The 27019-nt window shown below is 54.4% G+C and overlaps 3 protein-coding genes across 25 annotated transcripts in view; 2 read left to right on the forward strand and 1 right to left on the reverse strand.

Annotated features, from left to right (window-relative positions):
• Positions 1-8979, forward strand: part of STRADA (STE20-related kinase adaptor alpha) — a 30917-nt gene extending 21938 nt beyond the window's left edge. For 18 of the 19 annotated variants that reach the window (XM_021066774.1, XM_021066782.1, XM_021066779.1 and 15 more), the window contains 7 exons: positions 1250-1358; positions 1470-1593; positions 3935-4106; positions 4626-4730; positions 7184-7425; positions 7718-7760; positions 8055-8979. In XM_021066774.1, coding sequence (XP_020922433.1) covers positions 1250-1358; positions 1470-1593; positions 3935-4106; positions 4626-4730; positions 7184-7425; positions 7718-7760; positions 8055-8207 — 948 coding nt within the window. In that variant the 3' untranslated portion in view covers positions 8208-8979. The remainder of the gene's footprint in view (positions 1-1249; positions 1359-1469; positions 1594-3934; positions 4107-4625; positions 4731-7183; positions 7426-7717; positions 7761-8054) is intronic. The other variant, XM_021066777.1, reaches the window with a different exon arrangement.
• On the forward strand, positions 10068-15904 carry LIMD2 (LIM domain containing 2). 4 transcript variants are annotated; one of them, XM_021066098.1, is made up of 5 exons: positions 10068-10087; positions 12449-12543; positions 12729-12773; positions 12853-12992; positions 13068-15904. In XM_021066098.1, exons 2-5 carry the CDS (start codon positions 12502-12504, stop codon positions 13225-13227), a joined length of 387 nt encoding a protein of 128 aa, XP_020921757.1. In that variant the 5' UTR covers positions 10068-10087; positions 12449-12501; the 3' UTR covers positions 13228-15904.
• MAP3K3 (mitogen-activated protein kinase kinase kinase 3) overlaps positions 15249-27019 on the reverse strand; it is a 69806-nt gene continuing 58035 nt past the window's right edge. Inside the window, exons 9-17 of one of the 2 annotated variants that reach the window (XM_003131293.6) lie at positions 26109-26182; positions 23792-23859; positions 23495-23587; positions 22678-22869; positions 21991-22139; positions 21268-21399; positions 20664-20793; positions 20128-20305; positions 15249-17976 (exon numbers count right to left, since the gene is read on the reverse strand). In XM_003131293.6, the coding sequence (XP_003131341.3) occupies positions 17748-17976; positions 20128-20305; positions 20664-20793; positions 21268-21399; positions 21991-22139; positions 22678-22869; positions 23495-23587; positions 23792-23859; positions 26109-26182 (1245 nt within the window). In that variant the 3' untranslated portion in view covers positions 15249-17747. The remainder of the gene's footprint in view (positions 17977-20127; positions 20306-20663; positions 20794-21267; positions 21400-21990; positions 22140-22677; positions 22870-23494; positions 23588-23791; positions 23860-26108; positions 26183-27019) is intronic. The other variant, XM_003482965.4, reaches the window with a different exon arrangement.

The following is a 27019-nucleotide window of genomic DNA, read 5'->3' on the forward strand; positions in this document are numbered from 1 at the left end:
TCAGCCCAGTTATGTGCAGCCCACCTCCTCATCTTCAATTATAATGTTTTTCTGAATTCATGCTCAGCTGCTCCAATACTGGTCATGTGTCCAGGGTAGCTTTGTGAGTCTGAGAATGGAACAGTTAGTCCCAGCTCAGTTATTTGGGAAAACATATATCTGAGTTTGTTCTAGAGCAAACTGGCCTTCGTGAGTCTTTCCGTTGTTTGTTTTTTTTTTTATTTTCCCACTGTACAGCAAGGGGATCAAGTTATCCTTACATGTATACATTACATTTTTTTTCCCCACCCTTTGTTCTGTTGCAACATGAGTATCTAGACATAGTTCTCAATGCTTTCTGTTCTTTTTAAAAAAATTTTTTTTGGAGGATAGTTGACTTACAATGTTGGTGATTTTTATCTTTATTCTGTAAAGCAACATGGACAGGTAGACAGTGCTACCTATTTGGCCTTGTCTCATTTCCCAGAGGCCTGGACCCTGGAGTTTTTGCAGTTCTTTTGTACAAATGCTTTTTTAAGGCCACACCCGAGCATATGGAGGTTCCCAGGCCAGGGACTGAACCCACGCCTCCACATCGATCTGAGCTGCTGTAGTCGGATTCTTAACCCCCTGTACCACAGCAGGATGTCAGGAACTCCTGTACAGTTTTTTTTTTTTTTCCCATGTGTTTTTTCCAAATTTATTTGAAAATTCCATGGGTCTTAAACTTTCTATAGCTGCTTCTGAAGAAGAGAGATCTCTACTTGAGGTTGCTAAGGAATCTCTTCTAATGTTTTATGTTGTTGTTTGCTCTTTAAGGCTTTCTTTCCTTTTTCTACTGATAACATTTTCTGTACGCCGGAAAACAGTTTTTTGTTCTGTTATCTTAAAGAAGAGTTCTGTGCCTTGGCCCTAAAGCTGAGCTTAGCTTATATCTTCCTAAGACTCCAGTCCTCAGTTCGTCTTCATCTGCTGCCCTCCGCTGCATTGTCAGCGGTTGCCCTGTTGGCGGGGAGCTTAGGACTGGCTGTAGGATCAGCTGGCAGAGCCAAACTTAGGCAGGAGCTGACGAAGCAGGGCTGGCTTCCCTGCCAAGGCGGCAGAGCCCAGCTCCTCTCATGCTGGTGGCACCTGCTCAGGCTGCTCCCAGGACTCTGAGAAGAGCACCTGGGAAGGCCGAGCTCCCCGTACCACTCCTGCTGCCCCCTTCAAGTTGAGCGTCACTCCTCAGTACCCTTTGGTTCTGACCGCGGCTTACCGTTGCTTTTAGGGGGAGCTCCATGTCTCTAAACTCTTCAGCCATCCCAATATCCTGCCCTATCGAGCCACCTTTATCGCAGACAACGAGCTGTGGGTTGTCACATCATTCATGGCGTATGGTGAGTGGGAAAGGGGTCCTGGCAGAGAGGGGTTCTGAGAGCTCTGCTCTCAGTGTGCTCGTGTGCTGTTTTCCTCATCTGTGACCCTCCCCTCTGTCCCACGATCTCCAGGCTCTGCAAAGGATCTCATCTGCACACACTTCATGGACGGCATGAACGAGCTGGCCATCGCGTACATCCTGCAGGGGGTGCTCAAGGCCCTGGACTACATCCACCACATGGGATATGTGCACAGGTGCTTCCCGGGCCCACACACCCTCCACAAGAGCGGGATCTGGGCCCAGAAGCCCTCCAGGAAACAGTTGAAGGTTGACTGAACTTAGCGAAGACAGAGTTTAAATCAAGGTTGGAATCCTGTCCTCGCCTCTGCTGGAGGCAGAGCAGTTCCCTGTCAGTGCTGAAGCCACTGACTCTCTTTCCCAGGCAGCTTGGTTCTGAGTGTTGCTTGAGGGGAGAATCTGACACGGAGCATCCATATTGGTGTGTGCGCCCCAGAGTCCACCCTCTGCCTGGAGCCTGGGGAAAGGCAGGTGGCTTAGGAGATGATGTCAGGAAAAGCAGGTCATGGTCAGGAGGGAAATAAAGCCAGGATCCCTGCCTCACTCCCCATACAGAGAGCACTTCAGATCCATTAAAGGCCTAACTTAGATAGAAGGAAAGGTGAGGAAATGCCTTTGTGACCTGGGCGCATACCAGAATTTCTTTTACACATACAAGACATAAGCAAAAAATTGATGAATTTGAGGAGTTCCTGTCATGGCTCAGTGGTTAACGAAACCATCTAGTATCCATGAGGACGCAGGTTTGATCCCTGGCCTCGCTCAGTGGGTTAAGGATGTGGCGTTGTCGTGAGCTATGATGTAGGTTGCACACGTGGCTCAGATCCCGAGTTGCTGTGGTTGTGGGGTAGGCTACCAGCTACAGCTCTGATTCAACCCCTAGCCTGGGAACCAGAACCTCCATGTGCTGCAAGTGCAGCCATAAAAAGACAAAAAAATGATGAATTTGATATCTTTTATCAAGATTCAAGCATTCTCTTCAGTGAAGGACACCAGAAACAAAATTAAGAAAGGAGCCACAGGTGGAAGATGTCAGTGTTGTCTAAAACACACTGGAGATTAGTAACAAGGAAATTTTGTGAATCACTAGGGAAAGGATAGCAAAGCAATAGAAAAATGAGCAAAGGATATGGAGTTTATAAAAGAAGACACCCCAAAGACTAACGGTCATAAGAACAGACACTCAAATCTAGCAAGAATCAGGAAATCAAATTAAAACAGGAGGCTATTATTTTATATACATGGAACCATCAGTGATTCATGGGCTGGGTGAGGACCAGTGCCCTGAGGAGGTGGCCCAACACAGCCAGCCAGGGTCACTCAGAACCAGGTCCATCAGTGCTAGCTCTGGGTGCACGCCTCAAAGCAGCTGGTCCACGGGTGCATCAGGGGACATGTATGTGGACATCTTTGCTCACATCCATGGTGACTAGAGGTAGCACGAGTGTCCTTTCCTGGAAGAACAGATTAGTAAGCATTAGACCCCACCCCAGAGTGCAGGTGGCAATTAGAAGCAACAGTTAGGTGTATGTCGTTGGCAACACGGATGGTTCTTGAAAATAGAAGAATGGGGTGCATAACAGTACCATTAGGTCAATAGAAGATGTATGCAAAATAGTGATGCACTTTATGCAATCCTACAAACAAAAGTACAGATTAAAGGCAGGAGATGGTAGAGGAAGCAGTGGTCTGTAAGCATAAATGAGAGCTTTAACAAAATATAAGTACATTTTAAAATTTAGTGGTATGCAATTGGGTCATGCTATTTTTTTTTTTTTTTTTTTTTTTTTTTGTCTTTTTGCCTTTTCTAGGGCCTCTCCTGAATATGGAGGTTCCCAGGCTAGGGGTCTAATCGGAGCTGCAGCTGCCGGCCTACGCCATAGCCACAACAATGCCAGATCCGAGCCGCATCTGCCACCTACACCACAGCTCACGGCAATGCTGGATCCTTAACCCACTGAGCAAGGCCAGGGATCAAACCTGCAACCTTGGGATTCCTAGCTGGATTCATTAACCACTGAGCCACAATGGGACCTCCAGGTCATGCTATTTTTTTATGTGTGTGTGCTTTTTAGGGCCACACTCTGGGCATATGAAGGTTCCCAGGCTAGGGGTCTAATGGGAGCTACAGATGCCAGCTTACACCACAGCCACAGCAACTCCGGATCCCAGCCATATCTGTGACCTACACCACAGTTCTCAGCAACACTGGATCCTTGACCCACTGAGCGAGGCCAGGGATCCATCAAACCTGCAACCTCATGGTTCCTAGTCGGATTAGTTAACCGCTGCGCCACAACGGGAACTCCGACTTTTTCTTTTTTATGTTTCAAATTTTTCATAAAAATCTATGCTCCTGTATGTATAATATGTATATATATAAGTATAATACATATATACACCTCCCCCCGCCCCAGGGGAGAGAGCTGACTGGCTCTAGTGTGGGAAGACAAAGGTTTATGGTGTGAGGGGCTCCTACTGTCTGGTGACTCCCCCCCCGCCCCCGCTGCCCCCCAGGAGTGTCAAAGCCAGCCATGTTCTGATCTCTGCCGATGGGAAGGTCTACCTGTCCGGTTTACGCAGCAACCTCAGCATGATCAGCCACGGGCAGCGGCAGCGCGTAGTCCACGACTTTCCCAAGTACAGTATCAAGGTTCTGCCTTGGCTCAGCCCGGAGGTCCTCCAGCAGGTCTGTGCCCTGGGTCTTGAGGAGACAAGTTGTGGTTCCCTGGGGAGGCCTTTAGGAATTTCCGGGGGATGAGGGGTGCCTCCCAGCTTCTGAGTAGAGTGAGGGGCTCCTGGAGGGAGGAAGGGTACCCCCCGGAAGGGGAGGCCTCTTGACACGGTCGTTTCGTGCCCATTGCAGGGGATGTCGTTCCCCTCTGAGGTCCCACACTGCACCTGAGGCTCCCTTAGAGACGCTCCCATCTTAAGGGAGGAGCGAGCACTGGGGAGATGTTGGGTGCTGTCCGCGTCCCTACGCGGAGCAGGCGTGCTTCCTCCTGCTGTCGCAGAGCATCCCCAAGACATTCCTTTCTGCTGAAATAGCAGCACCTCCTCAGTTGTACAGGCCAGGAAAGTCTTAGCAGCTGACCCCAATTTGGGGACAGGCATTCTTTTCTTCTTCCCAGTTTTTGTTCTCCCCGCTTCTTTTTCTAAGAACAACAGCTATAGTGGAGTGAGCTGTGGCTCTTTCCTCCTGATCTAGAATCTTCAGGGTTATGATGCCAAGTCCGACATCTACAGCGTGGGAATCACAGCCTGTGAACTGGCCAATGGCCACGTCCCCTTTAAGGATATGCCTGCCACCCAGGTAAGCCTGCAGCCGAGGGGTTTCCTTCTGGCCTGTCTGCTTTCCTCAAACACTTGTTGAGGACCTGCCACACTCAGGACACCAGCCAGGGACACTAAGATGACAGGCCCAGTCCTTTCCTTCAAGAGCCCACCCGTGCAGGAGATGGTGCAACTGTTTACTTCCCTCTGCAATACCTGCGGGGTAGTGGAGCCTGGGGAGCGCCTGAGTCGCAGGCCCAGAGCCCACATACCAGGTGTCTTAAAAACATACATCAAGCTAACAGTTTTTCATAAATTTATAAAATATGTTCTATCTTCTTCCCTTGACCAGTATACCTGGAAGGCCAGTTTCTGATTTAGAATTCTTAGACTTTGCAGGTTCTATGCTGTCACGTTCCAGCCAATACTTTTGCAACCTCCAGCCTGCAAGTTCAACTTCTGTTCATGACCCCTGCTTTTTTTTTTTTTTTTAGGGCCGCACCTATGGCCTTTAGAGGTTCCCAGGGTAGGGGTCAAATCAGAGCTGTAGCTGCCAGCCTACACCACAGCCACAGCAACGCCGGATCCAAGCCACATCTGCTACCTACACCACAGCTCACGGCAATGCCATCCTTGTCCCACAGAGTGAGGGCAGGGATCGAACCTGTGTCCTCATGGTTCCTAGTCAGGTTTGTTACTGCTGAGCCGCAATGGGAACTCCCTGTTCATGCCCCTTTTAATGGCCACTCGTAGGCATATACGTAGCCAGTGGCTTTGTCTACCACTTGGAGACAGACCCAGGGGAGGGGCTTATCCAGGTCTTATCAAGTCCAGAAAGTGGACTTGTGTCGTTTGGGCAAGGATTACCTGGGTTCCTAGTACCTGGAGCATGATCTAGAACTGGGCGGGGGTGTGGGTTCTGGGCAAGTGCTCCCTGAACCCACAGGCTGCTTGCCCTGTGGGGACAGGAGCAGCTAAAGGACCGCCAAAGGGCAGCTCTAGAGGAGGGGGCCCGGGGAGGCTTCTGGGAGGAGGTGACACTTGAGTGGCAAAGGCAAATAGGAATTAACTGTAAAGAATGGGAACTGGAAGGAAACGCTTTGAGGCAGAAGGAACAGCATGTGCAAACACCCAGAGTCAAGAAAGAACAGGGGAGTTCCCTTCGTGGCGCAGTGGTTAACGAATCCGACTAGGAACCATGAGGTTGCGGGTTCGGTCCCTGCCCTTGCTCAGTGGGTTAATGATCCCGCGTTGCCATGAGCTGTGGTGTAGGTTGCAGACGCGGCTCGGATCCCGAGTTGCTGTGGCTCTGGCGTAGGCTGGTGGCTACAGCTCCAATTCGACCCCTAGCCTGGGAACCTCCATATGCCAAGGGAGCAGCCCAAGAAATAGCAACAACAACAACAACAAAAGACAAAAAAAAAAAAAGAAAGAAAGAACAGGATGTGGGGACCGCACGTCATTGCAAATGGCTGAAGCACAGATGGGGGCCGCTAGGTGACATGGCTGGAGAAGGAAGCAGGGGGAGCTCATGAAGGACAGGGCGTGCCTCTCCAGGGCGTCTGGTTCCTGTCCCGAAGCACGTGGAGAATCGCCCAAGGCTTTTAAGCACAGGAGTGATAGCATCAGATACATATTTTAGAAAGATGACTCTCGCAGACAGCTTAGCTCTGGTAGACCAGCTAGGAGGGTAGGGAAACCGAGGCAGGGAGTCTGGAAAACCTAAGACAGGACAGATGCTCAGGAAAGATTTAAAAGGCTGTTTAACGTAAACGACACAGATCCAGTGTTCTGTAGAGCTTCCTGAGGGGATGGACATGTCCTACATCTGCACCGTCCAGGATGGCGGCCACCAGTCACCTGTGGCTCTTGGGCACTTAAAATGTGGCCAGAAGGATTGAGGAACTGAATTCTAAACCGAATCGAAATTAAACACAGCTATACAATGGCTGGTGGCTCCCATACTGGACAGCACAGTTCTAGAAGGATTTCTGCCTTGGACAGTTGACAAGGTTCATGAGGATAGCAGTCCCCAAGGTGGGCTGCTTTTACATGTACTGAGCCTGAGGACTTTGCAGTGACAGCCCAGGACATGGCACTGCCGGTGCTTGGGATGGACCCCACCAGGCTCAGTGGGGCGCGGCAAACTGGGGCTGGGCCTCAAAGACAGGACCCGGCTGCCGCCTTGACCTATGGTGAGGGCTCTACAGTTAGAAAGATCTGATGCCTTATAAAAGGGGAGAGACTGCAGGCCCCTTCCTTCCAGCCCCGCTGAAGGCAGGTCCTTTTTTGCAGCCTTCCTCTTCCGCTTGGCCTCGCTGAACTGTGGCTGTCCAGCCAGTGGCCGGCACTCCTTTGGGAAAGTCAGACTTCGTCCACTTCTCTCTTTACTCCCCGCAAATCCCTTGTATATTGGGAACGTGTACCTGTGAAGAAACTCCCTGGGCCTTTCAGGGGTCCCCTCCAGTCCAGGCCCTGGTCTGTCCCCCCCAGATGCTGCTGGAGAAGCTGAACGGCACTGTGCCCTGTCTGCTGGACACCAGCACCATCCCCGCTGAGGAGCTGACCATGGGTGCCCCGCGCTCAGCGGCCAACCCTGGCCTGAGTGAGAGCCTGGCCACCAGCACCCCCAGGACCTCCAATGGCGACTCGCCCTCCCACCCCTATCACCGCACCTTCTCGCCCCACTTCCACCACTTTGTGGAGCAGTGCCTTCAGCGCAGCCCGGATGTAAGGTATACGTGCGGGGCTGGGAGTGGACTTTGGGGGGCTCTGGAGGGGAAGGCAGAGTTGGAGAGGATGCATCAGTCCCCAGGGAGCCCAGGAAAAGCCTGGGTTCCCCAGGGAGTCCGAGCCCCTCCCCCAGGAGGATCAGCACAGGGTTTGCTAGGAAGCAGCGTGGGTGGCGCTGGCTGTTTCTTGGGGAGCCGAGGGAAGGATGGGCGGCCCTGGCAATAAGGTGGGAGCCGCAGGAGTTGGGAAATCTGGAGCCGGGCGTGATGCCGGTCTCCCCCCCTTTCTCTCCAGACCGAGTGCCAGCACCCTCCTGAACCACTCTTTCTTCAAGCAGGTACAGTAGCACTTCCCCGAGGCTCCTGGTTCTTTGTTGTTTTTTCCTGCCTGTGGTTTCAGCTCCTCTCAGTCCCCGCAGGCCGCTTAGCTTGGGCTCTTCAGATGGTCTCTCCTCTGCCCTCCAAATCAGAGAAACGGCCGCGTTTCCAAAGCCCCTCAGAGGCGTGGCTCCTCCCTCTCATAGAGACTTTTGGCCCCAACAGCCCATCTGTCCCCAGGCCCTGGTCCCTTGCCCCTTGGAGTCCTGGGACTCAAAGCAACAGGATCCACCCCCAACTCTCGCCTCCCCCAGATCAAGCGACGTGCCTCAGAGGCTCTGCCTGAGCTACTTCGTCCTGTCACCCCAATCACCAATTTTGAGGGCAGCCAGTCTCAAGATCCCAGTGGAATCTTTGGCCTGGTAACAAACCTGGAAGAGCTGGAGGTGGACGACTGGGAGTTCTGAGCCTCCGAAGAAGGTGCGCGTCCTCATCCCAGGCCGTGAACCTCCAGGGACCCTTCCCAAGGGCTGGCCACATCCCCACACGCCTGGGTGCAGCCTGGGGAAAGGATATTTCTGCCAGGAGAGTTGGCTGCTTACTGACTGGGAAGGAAACTCCTGGAGAGAAACTTGGCATTACTGTTCCAAGGCTTTTGAGACACAAGGGAGCCCCAACAACCAGGGCTCGGGAGGGGCCGGAAAGCTGACGTTCCCAGGCCTGTGAGCTCAGGTGACCTGACTTGTTCAGAAGGAAGAGATGCTGCTCCGGCCTGGGGGCTGAAGTCCAAGCCCAGGACTTAAGACACCCACCCAGAGCTGTAAGACTTCTTCCCACTCTAGCTCTCCTACCAGCCTAGTTCCATTTTTTGCCTCTGCTCTCGGATCCTATAGGTCCATGGAGGGGCAAGCAATAAGACCCCCTCCCCTCAGACCTCTTCCTAATAACTGAAGGGAAGGGTATTTTATTTTATTATTTTTTTTTTTCTTTTGAAGCACTAGGTGAAAGCTGAGGTAGGCCGTCATCATCCCCCTTTTCGCTTGGGCCCTGATACCTAAAACCTTCCGTTGGTTCATCTGTGGAGCTCATTCCTTTCCCACCAAGAGTCCATCTTGCTGCCTCCTGCCAGCTGCCTCAGTGCTTCCTCCAGGGGCCATAATGTCTTGCCTCGCCTGAGGGCCAGTGCTTCTGCTGTGTTAGTTTACTTGCCAGAACAAATTAAAATTTCCAGAGAGTCCACTGGAGAGTGATGTGTGTTGGCCACGCAGGCTTGGACATGAGTCATCCCGCCCTGGGTTCTGCCATCCGAAGAAGAGCGTGATCCCACCAGTGCTGTGGGAACACGGCAGTGACCTCTTTCATTAGCTAGACAGCCTTGCAACACACACATTTCTGTTAAAACCCGTAATAGATTTGTCTCTTAACTCTCTAATGTTGAAGCCATTAATTTTAGCCTGTGGCCAGCAAACCACCTTGCGGCTGGAAATGTCGAAGTGCTGGAGACCAGCCCCTCCGCAGGACCTGTTGCAGGGCCACTGGAGTCCAGGCAGAAGAGGCTCAGCTTTGGCAGGAAAGGAGGTGGAGGACTTTGTTTTGTAACGAGATGCATGGTGTCTCCTTACCGTTGGAAGTAATATTCAAAGAGCAGGTAACCTAAGAACCAGCCGGCCCCTCTCCATCATGCTGGCTGGCGGCCAGGGGATGATTCTCACCTCTCTCTCCTCTGTGGTGCTTCCCAGCAGCCGCCCCAGCACCCCCGGCCAGTCCGTGCAGGGTGTGTGCTCCTCTCTAGCTCAGGCACTTCAGATGTCAGATCAAGGAAGTGCCCCTCCCTCTCCCTTGTAGCTGCTTTGACCCATCTGATGCCCTCACTTTCCTCAGAAATTCTAACACCAGTTTCAAAAATGGAAAACCTCTTCCCTTGGGCAGTCGCAGGGATGGACGAGAAGGGAATGGCCCCAGCGGTGAGGGAGTGGGGAACCTGACATGGCGGAGGGAGGACAAGGCCAGGTCACGTTTATTTCCAACCGTCCCACTCAGCTCATGTGTGGTTTTTTTTTTTTTCTTTAAACCTCAAGTTCCCTTTTGTTAACACCATTATCAGCTTGTTTTCTTTCCTCTGAACCGCTTGCTTCACCTTGCTGTTAGCTCATCCTCAGCGCCCAGAGTGCTGCTTCCGTGGGCTCCACCCCGCCCTTCAGCCCGGGAACGTCCTGGGCGGGCCGGGGCCTGGGGCCGGGCGGCCGGGGAGTGCCCAGGTGCCAGCCCCGCGCAGCGCAGCTTGTGCCTCCGGGGCCTTCGTCACCTTTCCTGCCTCAGCACAGCCCCTGGGAGAACCTGACGACAGGTGTGGGCGCCTGGCCGGGAAAGATGCTGCCCGGGGCGGGTTTTAGGAGTCTCTCCCCCACACCCGCCGGGGGCCTGCAGCTCAGCCCCAGCGGAAAGCTTCCTGCGGAGAGGGCCCGGAGGCTGAGGAGGAAAGCCAGGCGGGGCGCGGGCGCTGAGGGAGCCGAGGGAGCGGCTGGGGGCTGGGGGCGCCTGTCGCCTCCCGCACTCCCCCGCCAGGCGCCGGGGGCGCCGCGCTGTTCTGTTCCCTGACAAGCGTGTGGGCTGCGCTCTGGAGCCGCCAGTTCTATTCCTGCCACACTGTGGAAACAAGCTATGTTTAGGGCTGTGCTTCGCGCAACAGCTTCCAGCCTGGCATCAGGCACAGCCCAGCAGTCCCTGGTGCCCAGCGGGCAGGTCCCTGGGGTCCTCGCAGAGGCTGTGTTCCCCGCAGGGCCGAGGCTCTGCTCCACAGGTTCCTCCTACGTGCCTCAGACCTGCTGCAGCGCGTGCCGGAGCCCAGGCAGCGGGCTAGGCCAGAGGGCAGCGCGTCAGGAGCCGGGTCGGGGTCAGAAGCCCTGGCCTCTCATGCCAGCCCTGCTGCTCCAGCTTTGGTACTTGGAACAAGTCACTTCACATCCTCAGGTCTCACCCCCCTGTGTCAAGTGGTGTTTGCATGAGCCCAGGTTCGCTTTTTATGAAGGCTGGGAATCTTTCTCTGAAAGAGGTAACCTCACTTCTCTCAGGGGCGGGGGATGACTAAGCCCACAAAGCCCAGGAACGGAAGCGCGGCGGCCGCCCCTCTGGGCGCCAAAGGCGCAGCCTCCCGGGCCCCGGTCTCCGGGGCGGCGGGAGAAGGCTGGAGGGCTGCTGGCCGAAGGAGACTGAACATCGCGGCCCCGGGACCCTCCCTGCGGCGCGGGCCAGGCCTCGCCGCCTCGCGTGGCTGTACCGCGTGCCCGGCCGCTCTGCCTTCTTGGCGGCCGCGCAGGCGCCCCTGGCGTCGGGAGGCCTCCGCGCGCGCGCGAGGGGGCGTGGGAGAGGCGCGGGGTCGCTGGGCGGGCCTCCGGGCCGCCCCCGCGGGTCCTCCGTGCAGCAGGGCCCCTGGAGCGGGAAAATGGAAGCTGCCAGAGGCCCAGGCGCGCCTGGTTATTGTTTTCCGCCGCGGGGGCCTCGCCGGGAGCGCCGTTCATCCCGCGACCCCAGCGTCTCCACCTGGGCTTGCCCCCGCCCCGAGGCCTGCGATGCGGACCCTCGGGCTCGGGTCCCTGCCTCCGTCCGGAGCGGGCCGACGGGGCGGCCGGTTTCGCGAGGCTAGCGAGCGCGAAGCCTTTGGGCGGTGCGGAGCGCCAAAGAGCGCGGGGTCGACGCGGGGGTAGACAAAGGCGAGGGACGCCGAGTGAGGGGAAGACAAAGCGCAGAAAGGGGTCGGCGGCGGCGCGGGGCCCTGGAGGCGGCTCTGGGCGCGGCGGAGCCAATGGGCGGGCGCGGGGCGGGGGCCGGCGGGGGCGGCGCCGTGATAAGGCGCTGGCGGCCGCGGCCGCTCAGGGACCACTGGCAACGGCGGCGGCTCGTTCCCGCGCGCTCCTCGCACCCGCGGCGTCCCCCGGAGACCGACCCCCGCCCCTCGGCACAGGCCGGGGCCCGGTGAGACTCGCGGGCGGGCCGGGGGAGGGGCCGGCATCCGGCTTGCAATCCCGGCGGCCCAGGTGGGGGCTGCGGACGCTGGGGCCGCCGCCCACGGGGTCCCAACGCCGAGCGCTTCAGCCCGTCGCTCTCGCCCGGGGCTGCGAGGCCAGCGTGCGTCCTTCGGGTCGGGCCTCTGGGCCGGGGCGGGGCAGGGGTGCCCTCGGCTGGGTCCGCAAGGGTCCTGAGAGTGGGGGCCGGGGCCGAGGAGCGCGGCGCGCGGGCGGCGGCTTGGCCGCGCCGGGCGGGTGGCCCAGCCCGCGAGCGCTGTCCAGGGGCTGGGCTGGTGGAGCGGGCAGTGCTCGGCCCCGAGCTGGGTGGCGTCGAGCTGGGGTCAGCCCTGGCCCGGCCCGCTCTCTGCTGACCTCCTCTCGCGCCAGGCGAGGTCAGAGCTCGCGGGGCGCTCGGGCGGCTGCGCGGAGCCCTTCCCCCAGCCGCTGCCGCTGACTCTGTTCTTCCCCCGACACATGGTTCCACTCAGGGACCCCTGTTCCCTGGGGAGCTGCGTGGGGGCGGGCTGGCCAAGGGGGGCGGCGGGTGGGTGAGGGGCGGAAGTGGCAAGACCCAGAGCAACAGGAAATGACTTAGGGAAAGTCCCAACCACAGCCCCCCAGCCCCCTGCTGTAAACACCCCCACCCCCACCCTGCGAGCTGGGGAAGGGCTTGTGGGGCCCTCCCAACCGACTTCCCCTTGCAGAACCCTGCGGGTGCCGCGTCTCCACCCGGCGCCTCCATCGCCTCCAACGAGCCATGTTCCAGGCTGCAGGAGCCGCCCAGGCCACCCCTTCTCATGTAGGTGATCAGCCGGGTGGGAGGGCACTCCATCCCCGCAGGTGTCTGGCCTGGGGGTGAACGGGTGAGGAGCAGCCTGTCTCCCTTCCCCTCCTTGATTAAGTGTCCCTGGGATCTGGTCTGGTGATGGTCGTGGGAGGGGGGCCCTTCCTCAGCTGACCCTGCCCCACTGCCCTCTCCCTCAGGAAACCAAAGGCGGCGGAGGAAGCAGTACCGTGCAGCGCTCCAAGGTAGGGCCCTGCGTCTGGCGTGTGCGGGGAGGAAGGGATGGGGGTGGTCAGGTCCCTGATGGAGTCTCTCCTGGAACAGTCCTTCAGCCTCCGGGCCCAGGTGAAGGAGACCTGCACTGCCTGCCAGAAGACTGTGTACCCCATGGAGCGGCTGGTGGCTGACAAGCTCATTTTCCACAACTCTTGCTTCTGCTGCAAGCACTGTCACACCAAGCTCAGGTGCGCCCTTTCCCTACCCCCGCCCTGGCCTTCCGGTCCTGCCCTGTCCTGACCACAGCTGTTCTGCTTCTGCAGCCTGGGCAGCTATGCAGCGCTGCATGGGGAATTTTACTGCAAACCCCACTTTCAGCAGCTGTTTAAGAGCAAAGGCAACTACGATGAAGGCTTTGGCCGGAAGCAGCACAAGGAGCTCTGGGCCCACAAGGAGGTGGACTCCGGCACCAAGACAGCCTGAGGCCCCTCTGGCAGTCCCCTCCCTCCTCCCTCCATAGAGGGCCTGGAGCGGGCAGTTGGAAGGGTGGGAGATTGGACCTTGGGCTTGGTTGGGGCAGGGTGGGAAGGGGATGAGGCCATCTTGCTCAGGCAGGGTTATGGGGACAGGGCTTTGCTCCAGGATTTCTTCTTCTCCCTCAGTAGGCCGGGGTTTGGGAACCAGGATTGGGCTTTGCTCAGCACCCTGCTTCCTGCTTCTTTCAGCCTACCCCACTTCACCCCGTGGCCCCCTTGGGAGGCCCCCAGATTCAGCTTCCCTATCTAGGTGCCTTTTCTCCAGCAAGGAGTCAGCATGCCCTCCTCAGGGTCCTGAGCTCCTCACTGCCACCTGGGGCCCTGGGCAGCCCCCACGTCTCCCCATCTACCTCTGCCCTTAGCCTGGTCCTGAGCCATGGAGAATGGAGGAAGGTGAGCCAGGGTGCGCCCTGCTGGGCCTCTCCAGGTGCCCACCAGGACCCCCCCCCCGGGGAGGGGCGGGAAGGGGAGCAGCCCTGCCCCCCCCCCCAAAAAAAGGTGAGGCAGGGCATGCCCATGTGGGCCTGGGACCATCTTGCACCGCTGAAGAAGCAGAAGCTAAAGCATCCGCCAGGCTGAGAGCCACAAAGACTGGCGGGGAGCTGGCAGGGCCATGCTCCCTCTTCTCCTATTTCTGTTGGTTCTGACTGTTGTGATCAAACCTGTTTTAAAACATGTTTCAACAGATCCTGACTCTGTATTATGTGGCCGGATGGGGGGCTTTGTGACAGGAAGGACACAGACTTGAGGTGACAGGGTCAGCCCAGAGCACGGTGGCTTTGGTGGTGGGGTGTGGCGGTGATGGGTGTCAGAGGCCTATCAGGCAGCCTGAGAAAGGGGGTACGCTTCCCAGGCAGGTCTCCATGCTTTCAGACCCAGTGTTTGCTGACTGAAACTGCTCCTCACCCTTGGGAAGGTCAGGCTGGCAGTGGGTGATGGGGCCAAGCCTTACTGCGCTTGAGGATGTGGGGGTGTGAGACAGAATCTTTTTGCCGAACCCTGCTCTGGACCCCCTGTGCCCTGGGAATCAGGAAGGTGTGGTGGGAACAAGCAGATCCAGTAAGTTCTGTCAGAGGTCTCCCAGTCTGTCCTCTTCCTCCTGCTTTTTCAAGCTCCAGGGAATGGGGCAGCCGTGGTCACCATCCCAAGTAGACTAAAGAGAGACAGCTCATCTGCTCCTCTGAGGGATAAGTTTCCAGCAGAGCAAACAAGCCAAGCTTGGAGGAACTGGGACCCCCAGACCCAACTGTCCTGATTCCCTCCCAACCACCTGTGGACTATGTGAGTTGAACAAGAGGGCAGACTCCTGGGGGGGATCTGCTGCCTCCACCCCATATGCGTCCTTAAGTTGCTAAATGATCAGGACCTCAAACTCGGGTGGCAGGTGAGTCACAGTACTGTGTGGTGGTAGACACTGCCCCTGGAAGTGGCAGAGCTAACAGCAGAAATGTCACCCCAGAGTGTGAGGAGAGTTGCTGGAGAGCCCCATCAGGGCAGGCCCAACTCTGCACCAGAGGCCTCAGCTGGAGACAAGGATGGTCTCTGCTCTGAGCTAATCGATAACAGTGCTAGACCAGGGACAGAGACCAGTGAGGTGACTCCTGGAGGTGCCTGATCCAGCCCTGCAAGGATATACCACAGAGTCCTTTCTTGGGCTAGGAAGGCTAGTCAATGGCACAAAGGTCCTCAGACCTCAGCCACAGTGACACTTGGGTCAGGTGAGCTGACAGTGTGCCCTCAGTCAGCACTGGCAGAACAACCCTTAGCAGAGCTCCTAGGAGTCGGGGGAAGGGGGGGGTGCCACCTCTGAGCTAGCAGTGGTACCAGCCAAGCCACACCATCCCAAGAACCCTCTGGGAGTCCCATCAGGATGCAAGATTGTTTCCAGGTACCCTACCCAGCTCCTCCCAGGCAAACACCTACTCCCTCTACCTTTCCACCAAAAGCATCGCCACAGGACCCCTTGGGTATAAATGATCCCTTTTATTGTAAGTAATGCGCGACACTGGCCTGGCTTTGCACTGCAAGCCCTCGGTCAAGATATAGTCAAATAACTATGGCTGCAGGTTCTTCTGCACGATCCACAATTGAGACACAGACACACAGCTGGGGGTGGGCAGGAGGGGCAGGAGGGCAGTGGAGTGTGGACTGTCCCCAGCCCTGGCCTCTCCATGTTGGGTTGGCCCAGGCTGACATACCGCACGGAATGACGAGCAAATGGTGGCATGGCCCTTCCCAAGGCCAGCCTGGGGCTGCTAGGAGACTGCCCTTCAGATTCTTTGGGCCAGGTCGTCCTAGGCCCCACAACTTTTCATCTGGATTAATTTAAAAAAAATAAATTAAAATTAAGCAACAGCTTGGTCCTGAGGATGCTGAGCCAGCATGTCCACAGTTTTTGGCACACAAAAGAAATCAGGGTCTTTTGGTTTTTTGGAGGTGCTGCAGGATTTGTTGGCTTGTTTGCAAATTTGTTTTTTAAAACGTTCCCTGTGAGGCAAGACCCTGGGGGGGGGGGGGGGCTTGGTGAGAGCCTGAACCTGCGGCAGAGTCGTTTCATGTCAGCGCCAATACCACGCTGTTTGCTGTTGGGGGTCAGGGACTGAGGACGGGTGGTGTGGGCCCAAGAAGAGCGCTACAGCCATTAGGACGGGGTTGTGGAGAGGCCGAGCTGCCACCAGGCAGCTTTGGTCGAGCCGGTCCCCACCTGGGGCAAGAGCCAAGGTGGAGGTAGGAGCACGTGCTCACTGTCTTCAGAGGGCCCAGCTTGGGGTGCCTGACAGAGGCCCCTGGGGGAAGAGATGGAAACAGAGGGCCCCAGACCCAACTGGCACCGTGCAATACACATTCCTGCAAAACCAGCTGCTTTCCTTTTCTCTTCTCTCTTGAGGCGTCCATCACCTGTAACAGTCTAGAATTGATATATATAAAAACCATCAAATATGATCTGAGATATAAATTAACAAGGCCTCACATTACATGATGTGAAAAGGCTAAAAAACAGCGATAGAAACTACATTCATAAAAGTGCATCGTCAACATACAACGAAGGCTTTGGCTTGTTCTGATGCCCGTGGGGAAGTGGGCACGGCTGGCAAAGAGCTGCCTGGCACTAATCCCCAGCTCCTTGGAGACCCATCCCTGGGCACTGGCTTTTTTTTTTTTTTTCCTTTAATGACAACTCCCAAGGAAACTGGGTGTTAAGAGGGAGGAGCTCTAGCAATAGGCACATTTTGGAGGGGAGGGGCCGGAAAAAAGGACCAGCGCCCAGGCTGAGGTAAGTAAGGCCAACTCTAAGCTGCTTGGAGATACTGGCTCCCTGACCCCTGCTGCATTCCTCCCCCAGAGGAGAAAGAAGGAAAAGAGGCTGAGACCTCTTGGCAAGGCTGGCCAGGAGGAAGAGGGCTGGCAGTTTGGGACACAACTGGTGGCATCATAAAGGCTTTCTACCAGGTAGAGAGCTCTGGCCTAGCAGGTCATGACCTACATAGAGCCTGACACAACTCTAACCTGAACAGCCCGCTCAGGGTGGCCCGCCAGCTCAGATGGCGGCATTGTGTTGTCCATCTTCCTTCTGCTCTAGTGGGAGAACAGGTGCCAGGTCAGGAACACAAAAGCCATGACTTTCAGCTCTTAACAATCTGGCCCAAGGCCCAAGCCCACAGCAGGGGAACTCAAGAGCCCAGAGGGCACACAAAGTCTCCAGTTTAAAAACTGGGTACAGCATAAGAGTGACTGCAACTTGTAAAACAGAGACAATTGCATTGACAAAACTGGGTCTCCCCCTCAGTGGGGGAAGTTCCACATCTCAGGCCCCTGCTCGAGGGTGGGAGGAGGTGAGGGTCATGGGGTCAGGCAGGACAGGCTCCTCCTTCCCTGAATAAGGCAGCATAACATTTGCTTCATTCATCTTTGGTAAAGGACAGGAACTGGCAAAGCTGGCCTGGGAGCTCCGGGGGAGCAGGGCCCAAGCCTCTGCTTTCCATTGGCTGTGGGATGCTAGGCTTTACCTCAGGCTTGGGTGGGCTCATCCAGCCCAGAGATGCCCTGGTGGTCTCCAAACAGGGGAGAAACAAAGTAACACTCTGAATGAAAGTAACACTATTCAGACCCTGGAGTCAGTCCTGTGTTCCCAGACTGTGGGGTCTGGTGCAGACTGCAGTGTCAGGACACAGACCCGAGGGTGGGGCCCACGGTGCCTTGCACACTGTTCCTTGCCCCTTCCCTCTGGGCCGAGCTGAGGACACTGGAGCTCTCGGGTCTGGCAGGCTGGGGGCTCCCAGTCCTTGAGGCCGCAGCCACCCCACCTGGCTCTGAGCCCCAGTGGTAGAAGGGCACAGAGAGCACTGGCTGGTCTGCAGCTCCATGGTCCGCAGCCTGGCCTGGGAGAAGCAGCAACTTTGCTGAGCCCCGAAGCAGCCCCTCGCCTGTGCAGCAGGGAGCGGCCGGCAGCAGCGTGGCCTTGAGAGCTCAGTACACGAGCTGTGCAAAGTGGTGTGTGAGCAGCTCCTCGGCCGAAGGTCTCTGGCGGGCCTCCACAAAAATGCGCCTCAAGAAGTCCCGGCCGTGCTCAGAGATGTGGGAGGGCAGCTGAGGATTGGTGGGCTGGGTGGCAATCTTGAAAATGGCGGCCATGGCTTCATACTCTGCCCAAGGTGGTTTCTCTGTCAGCATCTCCACCACAGTGCAGCCCAGGCTCCTGGAGAGAGAGAACCCCTGTTACCCCAGAGCCAGCCCCAGGCTCCCGCTGCCCTGCCCACCGCTGTGAAAGGACCTGCCCTTCTCAGAACACCCTGAGGCAGGAGGGGCTGAGCTGAGGGTTGACACCCTCCAAAGGGACCCCAAGGCCAGAAGAGGCTTCAAAAATCCATCAGTTTCGTCCACAGGGGCTTCATCGGCCTACACCAACCTGGGCGCTTCTTGAGATTGGGGAAGAAAGCCACTTTGGCAAGGACAGAAAGAGCCCTGACATAACTTTTAATTTGCTATTGCTCCTGTAATACATTACCATGAACCTAGTGGCATAAAAAAAAACAACAAATTTATTACTGTTTTGGAGATCAGAAGTCTAAAATTAGGAGTTATACCCGTGTTGTGGTGCAGCGGAAATGAATACGGCTAGTAACCATGAGGTTGCAGGTTTGATCCCTGGCCTCACACAGTGTGTTAAGGATCCAGTGTTGCTATGAGCTGTGGTGTGGGTCGCATACACTGCTTGGATCCCACATTGCTGTGGCTGTGGTATAGGCCGGTGGCTAAGCCTGGATTCAACCCCTAGCCTGGGAACCTCCATATGCCATGAGTACAGCCCTATAAAGCAAAAAAAATTTAAAAAAAAATTTTTTTTTTTTTTTTTTTTTTTTTTTTTTTTTTTTTTTTTTTTTTTTTTTTTTTTCATTTACGCTTGTAAAACTACTATTGAATGTTAAAAGAAGACAGACAGAACCAGATCGACATGAAAATATAAAGATCTACAACTGAAAAAATCAAACAAATCAGTAAAAAAAAAAAAAAAAAAAACTTTTTTAAAAGAGGACGACGACTGAAATTAGTCTCACTGGGCTAAAATCAACATGTCAGTGGGGACGGTTCCTTCCGGAGGCTCCGAGGGGAGACTCCATCTCCTTGCCTCTTTCAGCTTCTAGAGACTGCCTGCATTTCTTGGCTCATGGCTCGGCTCCTTCCTTGCATCATTCCAAACTCGTTTCCCTTGTCACATCTACTACTCACTTGGATCTCATCTCCTGCCTTCATTTATTTTTTTAATTGTAAATTAAAAAAATTTTTTTTGGCTGCTCTGCAGCATACTGAGTTCCTGGGCCAGGGATCAGATCTGAAGCACTGTTGCAACCTACACTGCAGCAAGGCCAGATTCTTCACCCTGTGCTGGGTCAGGGATCGAACCTGCATCCCAGCACTGTAGAGACAAAGCTACTGATCCTACTGTGCCACAGCAGGAACTCCCCCTGCCTTCCTTTTATAAGAACCTTTGTGGAGTTCCTGTCCTGGCTCAGCAGAAATGAATCTGACCAGCATTCATGAGGATGCAGGTTCTATCCCTGGCCTCGTTCAGTGAGTTAAGGATCCGGTGTTGCCGTGAGCTGTAGTGTAGGTCGAAGATGCAGCTTGGATCCCACATTGCTGGGGCTGTGCTGGAGGCCGGCAGCTACAGCTCTGATTCAACCCCTAGCCTGGAAACCTCCATGTGCTGTGGGTGCGGCCCTCAAAAGACCAAAAAAAAAAGAACCTTTATGTCACACTGGGCCCATTTAGATAATTCAGGATCATCTCCCCATTTCAAAATTAAGTTTATCATATCTGCGAAGGCCCAACTGCCATGTAAGGTAATGCCTAAAGGTAACACTTACTACAGGGATTAATTAGTACATGGCCATCTGAAGGGGACCATTATTCAGCCCACTACGATCATGTTCTAAGAGGAAGAGATGCCCTCACGATTTTCAGGCCCTTTTCTAAGGATGGACACAAAGTCAGGTAGAGCAAATGCAAGTCATCTGAGCACTAGGAGAGGGAGTGGAAGCCTGCTACTGTTTAGAGAATAAGCCAGGCCTTCAGATTGGATCTTAGTTCTTTCAGAGATTTAGCAAACCTCAGGGGTGTTTTACATGGCCTAAGTTCCCAGCGATAACAAATGCAACCCATCTACTGACTGTACTGCTGCAGGTACCACCACCTCTGTCGATATGGAGCCTGCATCCTGGCCTCGCTGGCCAGAGGTGAGTCCTCACTCCTTCCTGCCACACTGCAATGACCACAAGCCTCGTTTCTAAGATGGAGCCACTACAGCCCGGACAGGGAGATGGGGTCCCATCCCATCCCCAGTGCTCACCACACGTCTGCCTTCCTTCCGTAGCCCTCACCGCTGATCACCTCAGGGCTCATCCAGTAGGGTGTGCCGGTGACAGAGCGCATGCCCGTGCCTGACATGCAGATGGTCTGCAGGCGCTTGCTGGCCCCAAAGTCCCCCAGCTTCACATTCCCAGCAGAGTCTCGGAGGATGTTAGCTCCTAAGGCATGAAAGGGCAGAGGCTGCAACCCTGAGCCCCCGTGTGTTTCCACCATCTGCCCTCTGTCCCTCCCTCCCAGGTCAAAGGGCTGCTGGGCAGGGTGGGAGCTACCATGAATTAGACCTGAACTGCGCAGAGCAACCAGGCCCCTGACAGGAAGCTTCAGCCCTACAGCACCAAGTGGTCATCACCTTGGCCAACATCAGCAGAGCACTTCACACTATTTTCCCAAATTGCTTCAGTGATCTTCATACCAATCCCCAAAGGAAGCAACTAGAGTTCAAAAGGTTTGAAATGACCAGGTCGAAAGTTCCCAGGTGACTCAGTCCCGGGGAGCCCACAGCCTGCCCCTGCTCACCTTTGATGTCCCGGTGAACAATCATGTTGCTGTGCAGGTAGGACATGCCCTCCAGGATCTGCCGAGTGTATTTTCGGGTCACGCTCTCTGTCAGAGCTCCATAAGCCTTCAACTGGTCTTTCACTGAGCCCTAGAGCCACAGGAGTCAGAGGGAGTCACTGCAGGAAGTGGGCAGGAAGGGGGTAAGGCTATTTCCAGCCCCCGGGATTGGGGCAAAGGAGTAATTCATCCAATCCGCATTTGCGATGTGCCGGGCACTTCGCGGGGAGCTGTCAGGCAGCTTGAAGAAAAAAGTACGAGACAGTCCTTCCCTTGAGCAACAGATGACCCAAATCCAGAAGGGAGGTCCGTCTGTTCCAGGTGACGGCATTACTTACTAGACAGTGCGGCTGCCCTCTGAGCCTCGGGTTAGGGTGGCCTGGGACGTTTCTCATCCCACACCATCCCAGCCCACACCCTCACTTCATCCAAGTCCTGCCTTCCCTCCTGAGCCTCTGAAGTCTCAGGTGATCAGACCCATGTCAAAGGGAACCCTCTCCTCCACAGCCGCCAACCCCTGGTCAGGTCTCTTGTGTGTGTCCCATGTGCATAAAGGGGCACATACCCCCGGCATGTACTCCATGAAGATGGTCAGGGTCTTCTCGGCGCGGTCCCGCAGGCAGCCATAGTACTGCACGATGCGCTCGTGCTGCAAGTTCTTCAGTAACTGGATCTCACACTCCAAAGCACTCACCTCCTAGGGGAGGGGCCCAGTGGTCACCTAGGCTCTCAGGGCCCCAGGCCTGCCTGCCCAGGATCAGCTCGCTTGCCCTAGTCAGTGATCTCAGGAACCTGTCTGCCTTAGGAACTTCAGCTGGAGGAAAGGGGGACTCTCTCCAAGGCCTGGTCTTTGTCCACAATGCTGGCTAAGCCTTGGGTTGGTGGCACTCCCGTGCTGGGAGACAGCAGACTGTGGGAGAGGGGATGGGTTTGTGGGCGGTATTTGTTCTCTCAAGCTGGAAGGAAGGCTACATCCAAAGCTAAGCACCAAAGACAGGCTCCTTCCTGGTCCGAGGGCTGGGAGAGGCATGTGTGGTGAGGGTGGGGCAGGTACTGCTCTTTGTGGCACTGGCCATCAGCTCTCAGTCTAAGTTGTGTGGTACTCTGGCACCAACTCATTTCCTCAAACCCAATCCCTCCCCAGGGCCAGGAGAGATAGCAAGGGAGCTTGGGAGGAAGAACAACAGGAGAAGCAACCTGTAGCATCTCAGGCAATTAGTCTGTGCATCAGGACAGGCATTCTGTGGAGAGAGAGGAACTGGAAGTCAGACCATGGGGGAGGCAGTACCTTGCTTGTCTCAGGACTGTCTGGGTCAAATTGGACCTGCTTGGAAGCAAGTTCTCGTCCCGTGTCCACGTCATAGCACAAATAGACCCTGCCGAAGGCACCCTGGCCCAGGAGCTTCCCCCGGCGCCAATTGATGGGGGCACTAGGAGCTACAGGAGAACAGAAGAGAAGAGCATTAGCGTTCATGAGCTTATTTACTGATATCCTGTCTTGTTCTTCAGGGGCTCGAGCGCCCCCCTCCCCACCCCAGCACATCTCAGCACAGCAGCTCTACTCCAATCTGGAACAGGCACAGCTCCTTGGTCTAGGAGACCTTAAGGCCCGATCCCAAGACACTGAAGACTAGCTAAAATCATGGTTAAATGCTCATGTAAATTGATTTAATATCTTTATACCTCCAAAGCCCCCAAATATCTTACTAGGTCAAAGATTAAAGAGACTGCTCTTCAGCTTAAACACAAAAAAACTAAAGACCAGAGAGGAGGACTGGCCTGTCACACAACAGCAGAGTGAGGACTAAGGTCCAGAGAATCTGCTGCCGACCCTCAGGCTCTCCCACTGGGTGCAGAGGGGCCAGAGCAGCCAAGTGCCGAGCCAAACAGCCCCCGCAGACCCGCTGGCCTCCCGCCTCCAGCTGGTCTGAGCATCCCCCCAGCAGCCTCCTCCTGGCCAGGGCCCACTCCTCACATTTGGTCGGCACATTCCTCTCCTGCACAGAGAGGGCATTCTCACTGTCCGCACTCCGCAGGCGCCCTCGGGGGTCCAGGTATTGCACCGCCAGACCCATGTTTTCGCCATTTGTGCTCAGGGAGCGGCTGGAAGGCACCAGGGTGAACAGGTTGCCTTGATGACGCCGTATTCGGGGAAAGGTTCTTCTGCCTGAAAGGGGAGCAGGGACCAGAGTAGAGCAAGTCAGACCCCTGGCCACGAGGCTGAATGTGCAAACCAGGTCATAACCCCAGCTCCACTCCATCCTATCTGCACCTCCCCCTGACTCGTACCAGGATGGCTAATGTCTCAAGCACTCTGGGAATCAAGGACAAAAGGAGGAATTAGGAAGCCTCCACAGATGGTTCAGGAAAACCTGGCCAAGGGGAAGGCACAGGGCTGGCTCTCAACCCCACATCATTCACAGGGCCAATCCGCAGCTGGACTGTGTTTTCTTTGGCATCCTAATCCTAAACCTCTGTGGAAGCTCCATTCTGTTTGCTGTCACGGAACAGAAGAGGGCGTTGGAGAGCTGGTGCCCTGGAGCCCGATGCTGTGCACTCAGATAAAGGACAGTGTTTCCAGAGGCAGCATTACAAATACCACCCTCCCTCTTTTTTTTTTTTTTTTAACGCTGACTCTGCTGCCTAAAGCCTGGACTCAGTTCCTCGGAAAAAAAGGAAACACGGGGCCTGGAGTGCTTGGGCCACCCCCTTGCAATGGCTTTTGTGTGGCGGAGCTCTAACCACATCCCTTCTGAGGTGGTCAGCAGGGGGCAGGGTAGAGGTGCACTCACCGTCGTTGTAGTCCTTGTGGTGCATAGACACGTGGTAGCGCCGGGGGTAGGTTCCACCTTTGACCCCTTTGTCATAGAACTGAGTTTCCCGATCTGAGTAAGAGAGAGGATTCACTAGTTTCTGGGGAGGCCAAAGTGAGTGTGATCCATTTAAGCCTCTAGGTCACCTGAGACCTCAGAGCATCAGGCCCGAGGAGAATTAAAAGACAGCCCTGGACTCCCTTCCCAACTCAGCTATCAAAAGCAGACTGCCTGCAGCCCAGTCAGACACCCTATGGTGCTCATCCAGGCTCTCACCTGAGAATTCCTGTCTGTTGTCTGGGAAGCTCTGGGCTCGGGACATTCGTGACTTCCGGAAGGATGGGCTGGGAAAACAAAATGAATCACAAAGCTGACTTCAGGGTACCTCCACAGCAGCTCACAGGGCAGAAGGCAGGATACCCAGATAGACTCCTTTTTCTAACTCCTTCACACACATATCAATACATAATGGGAAGCAGAGTTCGAGAGAAGCAGCCCTTTTCTGAGCTCAGCCTCCTACTTTCTCTTTACTAGTCTGAGGCTCATATCTGACAGGACACTGGATAACGAAGCCCTTCAGACCTACCGACCTCCACTCTGACTGCACAGAGCTCTACCGTGCCCTTTCCTCCCAACTCGGTAATTGGGGAAGAGCTGCAAAATATCCCATGTCCAGGATGGTTATAAAGATAGGAATGATGGAGTTCCCGCTGTGGTGCAGGGGGTTAAGACCGAAGAGGCTCAGGTCAGCACAAGTTTAATTCCTGGTCCAGTGCAGTGGGTTAAAGGACTTGCTGGGGAACGTCCATATGCCACAAGTACAGTCATTAAAAAAAAAAAAAAAGATAGCAATTATATCTAGCATCTTCCTTTCAGACTAATCAGCACGATCTCATTTTAGAGATGGGAAAAACTGAGGAACAGCGAATTCAGGACTTGTCCAAAGCTACTTGATTAATATTTGGAGGAGCTGGGTCTGCATTACCCCAGATCCCATGAGGGAAAAATAAAAGCCCTGACTTCAAGTTAAGGCTAGGCCTCAAGGAATTAAGTCCAGGTCACTGAGTTTGACTCCCAAGAAGAAAACAAAGCGTTGGAGAGACAGAGGAAAAATTCAAGAATTAAGTGGGTAAACTGAACTATCTTTCCCAGCATCCGCCTGAATAGGGCCTTTCTTTCATGTGAAAGTGCCTTATAAGAAGGTCATAGGTCAGAAACTCTCACGGCAGTGATTCAGGGGCTATCCCCTACTTTCCAGCTGCTAGACCTTCCGTGGTCCATTCCCACACCTCTCCTCCCCTGCCAGTATGGCCACAAAGCTGAGGAGAAAGTCCAAAGCCGGAGTCAGTCCCTGTCCTGGCAGAGCCCTCAGTTTGTGGCAGGAACTTTGGCACTTTTACCTGTGCCTTCTCGCTTTCCTGGCTGGAAAGCAAGCCCAAAACAAGGTTACATATTAGACATGACTGTGACTATGACATCTAGAGGGGAGACCACGCTCGCCAGCACACAGGTCTGTTAGGAGAGACACAGTACAGATCTGGCCATGGTTACAACCTGAGTACCCACATGAGCAATTAATCAGTTACCCAAAGAAAAGAAAAGAGCCCAGACTGGCCCATAGGCTCTATCATAGCCCTAAGCCTGGCCAGACATGGTCAAATGTGCTCCTGGACATAACAAGGTCAAGGAGAGAGACTGGCTGGACCACTGCCAAAGCCACCTCCAAACACCCCTACTGAGGGGCAAAGCAGCTCTGCCGAACTATGTGGTTTGTAAAGGACAGCACTTGTTTCCTCTCAAAGCATAAGAACAAGATTATACACCAAGCAGGCAGTGTGATAAGCTAGGCAGTCTGGATATTTTGTTTTCTGGTTTTTATATCCCAGTTTCTTATTCTACCAGAAACACTTGGAGGAAAAAAAAAAAAAAAAGAAAGAAAGTAAATCCACAGGTAATAATTCAATTTTGTCCCCAAAACACTGAAAGTCCATTGCTTCTCAGTCCAGATCTCAGCAATAAGGTCAAGGGTATAAGAGCAGCATGTATGATGTGGGAAGCCAAAATATATAAAGCGCTTGGAACAAAAAAGCAAGCATTTAATAGAGCATATGAGCTGCTATTATGACCTGCTATTACGTTCATCTAATTATACAAACATAACCTTCTCCTGGTGTTTGGACAGTTAAGGAAAGGGTGAAGAATCCCAGCAAAAGGTTTCGTTCCCAGAAGCATGACATTTTATTCATTCATTCATCCTTTCATTCTTAAGGCAGAGGAAACCAACCTCTAGGGTAACCTGCCTTGGTCCCTTCTTAATCCAAGTACTGCCTTTTTCTTTGGCCATGCATGCAGCATGTGGAAGTTCCTGGATGAGGGATCGAACCTGTGCCACAGCAGTAACCAGAGCCAAAGCAGTGGCAATGGCAGATCCCTAACCCACTGAGCCACCAGGGAACTCCAAGCATGACATTTTAACCATGGGCCTACAGACCAGTGTCTATTCAGAGACACACACTGGCTAACTCTATTTCCTCAACTCGCCAGTTCAAAAAATGCCTACGCACTAACCCTAGAACCAGCCACAGTTCCATACCTGTCTGCTGACCTGTCCAAGGATTGGCAGCTTCCCGACAAGGAATTTTCAGCACTGCTCAGGGGATCCAGCATCTGCAAGGCAAGTCATACAATAATACCCCAGCCCCAATCCCCAGCCAAGGCCAGCAAATGTCCTTTTTTTCCAAAATATGAAAGTACCCTTTCTCTGCCTGGGCAGTGGGAAGAATGGTTAGGAAAGTACCATTCTCCCCCACAGTTTGAGAGGCAAGTTTCCGAGAGGGAGAAAAATGCCTGGCTGGCATCCCAAGGAGCTCTGCCAGGAGAGCAAAGCAGAGATGCTTCTTCTCTTGTTGGCATTTTCTTGGCTTGTGAACACTGGAACCTGGTGCTGGAGACGGTACTACCCTGAGGAGGTTTCCAGTGCATTTGGGTGGGACCATAATGCTTCTGTTTATACTCCATAATTTATAATTTACAAAGACAAGTATTGCCCTCAATTTACAGATAAGCCAATGCAGGTCCAAAAAGGTTAGGAGAACTGTCCGAAATCATGAAACCCGTTAGTGCACAGCTGATACAGAACAAAAATTTCCCAGTCCCTGGTTCCCATGCAGAGTCAATGGATATCCACATAAATTAGTTTTCTGGCCCCTGGTCAAACACAGTACAAAAAGCCTCCAGATTAGCTTTTTCTCCAACTACTCTCCCCTTCATTCTGCCCACGAGAGGTATTCACTATCAGAGCATTCATTACCTGAGATCCAAAGTTAAACATGTACATAGGGAAGCAAAATATCAGAACTATGAAAATTCATGAACAACTTTCATAGAATTGGTTTCCAACTCAAAATTTCTCTTCCTCTTTAATGCTGGAGTCCATCTCACCCAGAATTTCACTCACATATTGTCATAAATGATTTTAAAAAAAACAAAACTGCCAACCAAGGC

This window comes from Sus scrofa, chromosome 12 (genome assembly GCF_000003025.6).
Source record: "Sus scrofa isolate TJ Tabasco breed Duroc chromosome 12, Sscrofa11.1, whole genome shotgun sequence".
NCBI classification, from domain to species: domain Eukaryota; kingdom Metazoa; phylum Chordata; class Mammalia; order Artiodactyla; family Suidae; genus Sus; species Sus scrofa.